At 47.3% G+C, this 5419-nt stretch overlaps 1 protein-coding gene across 1 annotated transcript in view; it reads left to right on the top strand.

Annotated features, from left to right (window-relative positions):
* Window positions 1-5419, top strand: part of LOC126394621 (regulator of G-protein signaling 3-like) — a 39872-nt gene that overhangs the window by 6387 nt on the left and 28066 nt on the right. The window contains exons 7-11 of the mRNA XM_050051549.1: window positions 451-539; window positions 676-729; window positions 877-937; window positions 2344-2461; window positions 4363-4631. Coding sequence (XP_049907506.1) covers window positions 451-539; window positions 676-729; window positions 877-937; window positions 2344-2461; window positions 4363-4631 — 591 coding nt within the window. The remainder of the gene's footprint in view (window positions 1-450; window positions 540-675; window positions 730-876; window positions 938-2343; window positions 2462-4362; window positions 4632-5419) is intronic.

Here is a 5419-nt window from a genome sequence, read left to right as displayed (position 1 = left end):
TGATGATGATGGTGATGATGATGATGATGATGGTGATGGTGATTATGATGGTGGTGATGGTGATGATGATGGTGGTGATGGTGATGGTGATGATGGTGGTGATGATGATGGTGATGATGGTGGTGATGATGATGGTGGTGATGGTGATGATGATGGTGATGATTATGATGGTGATGATGATGGTGATGATTATGATGGTGATGATGATGGTGATGATGATGATGATGGTGATGATGATGGTGATGATGATGATGGTGATGATGATGATAATGATGACCTGTAACAACACACAGACTGTCGTCATGTCAGGACATTTTGTCTACAGTGATCTGATTGGTCATAGGGTTAATCTTACATCCTGCCTCACAGTACAGACCTCTGATTGTTCCTCAGTCTGACTGATCACTCATCAATAACACAAACTGTATTTGTGTGTGTGTGTGTGTGTAGCTGTCAGTGACCTCTGACCTCAGTATCAGGATGAAGACTCCAACCGTCCTCAACAACAAGAACCCAGAATACAACCATCAGTTTACACTGTGAGACACACACGCACGCACGCACGCACGCACGCACGCACGCACGCACGCACGCACGCACGCACACACACACACACACACACACACACACACACACACACACCTCTGTTGTTAACTGTTTGTGTGTATGCTTCAGGTGTGTCAGCGATGACCTCGTCCTCAGCAGGTTGTTGGTTTCAGTGTTCAGCAGGTCAGTGATGTCATCACTTAACTCTGATAGATATCAATCAATCTATTGATCTGTGTGTGTTAAGCTGATGTTGTGTCATGTGACCTCAGCATTAATAAACATCACGTGGTTACTGACGGTCGTGATTGTGTTGCCCCGCCCCCTCAGGTGCCGCCAGCTGATTGGCTGTATGAGCTTTGGGATCCGTTCTCTCATCTCATTGTCAAAGGTCAGTTTAAACCAATCAGCAGAGTATCCTTCACTCTGATTGGCTGCAGGCAGCTCCTCCTCCTTCTGTAAGGTGGACTGTAACAACAGTAATTATGGTGCGTTCCAGGCAACCTGTAATTTGTGTTTTTACAACCTGCAACCCGTGAAAGCGCGCTGGAACGGCAGTCAAACCCATAACTTACCACCCGTGAACTCGTACCAGATCGATGTACTCCCAGTTACGCTTTCTGGCATCACATAGCCCTCTAAACCAATTACATTACTCCTCTAAACAACAATGGCAGCGCTATGGATGCGGTGTTGATGCAGGTGATACACGGTGAGAAAATAACCCTAATGTTAACGCATTATTGGCAGCCGCTCTAACAGCTAGTTTCCAGTGCAAGAATAAATCAATACAAACTCACAGATAATGTAAAATAAAAAGTATAATAGTCTCTGTGATCTTATGCCCCGTTTCTCCTCCTCCGTTTTGCTCAAATGAGGAAGGAACCGGCACCTTTGGTGACAGAAGTGACCATAAACAAACATAAACCCTGCACGGTCCGCCATGTTGCTTTGACAGTTTGGCGTGACTTGCCTGGAATAGGGCATTAACAACTTTGATTTTTTTTAGGTTGACTTATCTGTCAATAAAGTCGAGTCAAGTTGACAAGTCATTTGATGACGTCATCACATTGACACGGCGGAGGAAAGTGAAGTATCTCCACACATGTGATGTGTGTCTGTCAAGGCCCGAACATACTCGGGCGGAACGGACGCGGAACAGACTCTGTGGAGGTCCGCGCGGACTCAAAGCGGACGTCTGCAAGCCCTGTGCGCGCAAAGCTCAGATTTTACGACTGCGCGGACTCCGCTACGCGCACCAGTGACTGCTCAGCATGTATTTTTCACATCGCGGGGATTTTTCACGGACATTTTTACAGGAAACTACAACGCGGAAGTGCGCTCAACTATTAAAGCCCGAATGACTGCGGACATTCCTTGTGGAGTCTGCTCCGCTTATAGTACGCCGTCAAGGAAAGTATCAGCGTGATCAGAGGCAGCGATTGCATTCCGTACACAAGCACACAGAGAGAGAGAGAGGGAAAAAACACACGACTTGTCGACTCCTCCCGGGGGGTGTCAACTTGTGCCACTGACGTCGACACGTTGACAAATCGACTTTTCTGTTAATGCCCTAGCCTGGAACGCTATGAAGTCGTGAGTCGTGACTTGAAGTGGTGACTTACGGGCTCAGAAACTTGCCTGGAACGCAGCATTATTATTATTATTACTGTGACACTTTATAGATCAGCTGATTAATAATCAATATACCTCAGATAAATAAGTTCCGGCCTCGGTTACATGTAATGGATTCACATCTTCAACCACCTGTCGGCCCCGCCCCCTCTGTGTCGGTAGACTGTCACTGGTTGGTTCTACCTGCTCGGGGAGGAGCTTGGGCGGAGCAAACACCTGAGAGTGACATTACAGAGGAACAAACCAATGAGGAGCCCAGAGGATGTTCCAACACTCTGCGGTGAGTTAAAGCCGTCTGATGATGATGCTGCATTGTGATTGGCTGAAAGCTTTTAAAGCTCCATCATGTGACCCTGCTCACAGCTGATTGGACCATTCAGAACAGGTGTTTCCTTCAGGAGGTGGTGGAGACCAAACTCAGAGCTCACAGAGAAAATGTTGGACGGACATTAAACACATCGTGTCACATTCATGAAACAGCAGTAAATCTGTGAGTCGATCTGAACATTAAAAACCTTGGTACTAAAAACCTCCACCGGATTCACGAACGCTGCGGAAAACTCAGATGTGATCGTAGGCAGGTGTTTATGTTCATAATCGCCAATCAATCATAACCTGACAGAGCGCTAACGCCAGTCAACAATTAGCATACAGCTCCGCCCATGAATATCCAGTGACACCATATATGGAGGTGATAATTACTGTGGACAGGGCATCCTGTTGACCTGCGGACACATGGAGCAAACAGAGACAGAAACTTTACTGACACTGAAACTGAAGTTATTTCAGGTGCAACACATTTGATTTCCTTCTGTCAGTGGAGGTGTGACAAGAAGCTGCTCCCCGTCTGTCACGTCTCCTCAGTGATACTCAGTATGAACAGATCTGGGCCTCATATGAAGTCATTAAATATATATTTTTTTACCTCTTTTTGAATCTTCTTCAGTCCAGGATCTTTGGATATGTGCCCCCCCCCCCCCCCCCCCCCGAGTCCAACACAGCCCAGTTGTGTTTCTGTATTTTAAAGTGATTGTTGGAGTTTTAAATTCTCTCTGTTCATTCATTCACGTTCATCCTGAAATGTTTCCTTCAGTTTATCAGCTGTTGTTCTAAAGTTCAGTTTTATTTGATGTCAAAGTTTATTATATCCAGAGATTAATTTCTACATGTCTGATATATGAACCCTCCACCTGACGCCATGACGACTGGAACATGTAAATGAGATGAGTTCAAGTGTCGGACAGAGCGTAGGATCTTTAGAGACTGGAACAGATCAGATGTTTACACACACACACACACACACACACACACATATAGATTAAACTGACTCTCTCCTCAGGGGTCCACATGGTTACCATGGTGNCCCCCCCCCCCCCCCCCCCCCCCGACTGCATGTATCTCAGTGTTAGCCCCTCCCCCCACCTCTCTGATCACACACTCTCATTCGAACACATCAGAGACAGAGAGTCAGTTTGTTTCTGCAGCTGGAGGACGCATCATCTTCATCATCTTCATCATCCTCATCTTCATCATCTTCATTACCACCACCCAGGAACTGAACTGAACTATCATCAGGTCCTGTCAGTGGTGACATCAGCAGACGGAGCATCATTCGGTCGTCGTACTTTAACACCTTCAGTTAAACTCAGTTTGTCTTTCAGTCCTTCAGAGTTCAGAGCGTCAGGGTGGATGAAGACTTCTGTCTGTGTTCTGGTTCTGGTCTAGGTTCTGCAGGTTGCTGGTTTAGAATCTGAACGAGTCCTGTCATCATAACTGTTCTTCTTTACTTCTCAGACTCAAGTGTGAACGCAGAGATTTAAGATCTGATGCTGCTATTGGAGAGGTTTCAGACAAAAATATATGCTTCAGGTTTAACTTCAGTCGGCTGCAGGTTCAACTGTGATCCAGGACCAGGGATCAGTCCTGATCTGGTCTGTCCTGGTCTGGTCCATCTTGGTCTGGTCTGTCTCAGTCTAGTTCACCCTGGTCTGCTCAGTCTTGGTCTGCTCAGTCCTGGTCAAGTCCATTCTGGTCTGATCTGTCCTGGTCTGGCCTGTTCTGGTCCAGTCTGGTCCTAGTCTGGTCTGAGAACGGTCAGGATGTTCTGGAAGAACACGGCCTGGTCCTGGGATGATGCAGCAGGTACTGATGATGATGATGGTGGTTATTTGCTCGCTGCAGATCTCCGGAGGACTCCAGAGTCTGCCCCGGATACTGACCTGAACCACATCACCTCCACCACCTCCTCCACAACCAAGCTCAACCGAGTCACCACCTCCATCACCTCTACCTCCACCTCTGGACTCAGAGATCTGACCAACCACAGCCTGACCTCCAGCTGCCCTAAGAGCCTTCACCCCACCACCTACAGCAGCTCCGTCTCCACCCTGAACTTCAACACCACCCAGTGCCAGGCGACCAGAGACAGCAGCAGAACCCAGCGACTAACGGTGAGTCCCCGCCCACTGTCACATGACACAGACACAGTGAGATAACCTCACAGATTAATGACTGCAGAGAAACTGTCTGCTAAAGTTTGAGGTTTTTATTTTATGATCCTGCTGAAAAAACAAGACGTCAAGATTCAATCCGTGTCGCTAATATTAGAGTCTGATCCTCCACGACGTGGATCTGCTCAGGGAGGATCCCACTGATCAAAGAGGCTGCTAAGCAGGTAACATGCTCATGTTATTGTAGACCAATCAGATCAGATCAGTGATGACATCATCAGAAACAGACTCAGTGTGTTTTTCTTCAGAGACTCATCAAAGATTCACATGTGATAAATTATAGAGTGAATCTTCTGCTGCTGCTCACTGAGATTATAAAACAGAGACATGTTGGTCCTGAAGCTGCTGAGGAACCTCACTGAGGTACACCTGAACCCTAAACCCAGCTGAACCTAAACCTAGGTGAACCCTAAACCCAGCTGAACCCAAACCCAGCTGAACCTAAACCCAGCTGAAACTAAACCCAGCTGAACCCAAACCCAGATGGACCTAAACCCAGCTGAACCTAAACCCAGCTGAGACTAAACCCAGCTGAACCCAAACCCAGGTGGACCTAAACCCAGCTGAACCTAAACCCAGGTGGACCTAAACCCAGCTGAACCTAAACCCAGCTGAGACTAAACCCAGCTGAACCCAAACCCAGGTGGACCTAAACCCAGCTGAACCTAAACCTAGGTGAACCCTAAACCCAGCTGAACCCAAACTCAGCTGAACCTAAACCCAGCTGA

The sequence above is a fragment of the Epinephelus moara genome, chromosome 8 (assembly GCF_006386435.1).
Source record: "Epinephelus moara isolate mb chromosome 8, YSFRI_EMoa_1.0, whole genome shotgun sequence".
Lineage (NCBI taxonomy): Eukaryota > Metazoa > Chordata > Actinopteri > Perciformes > Serranidae > Epinephelus > Epinephelus moara.
This window is presented reverse-complemented; position numbering and strand designations above follow the sequence as displayed.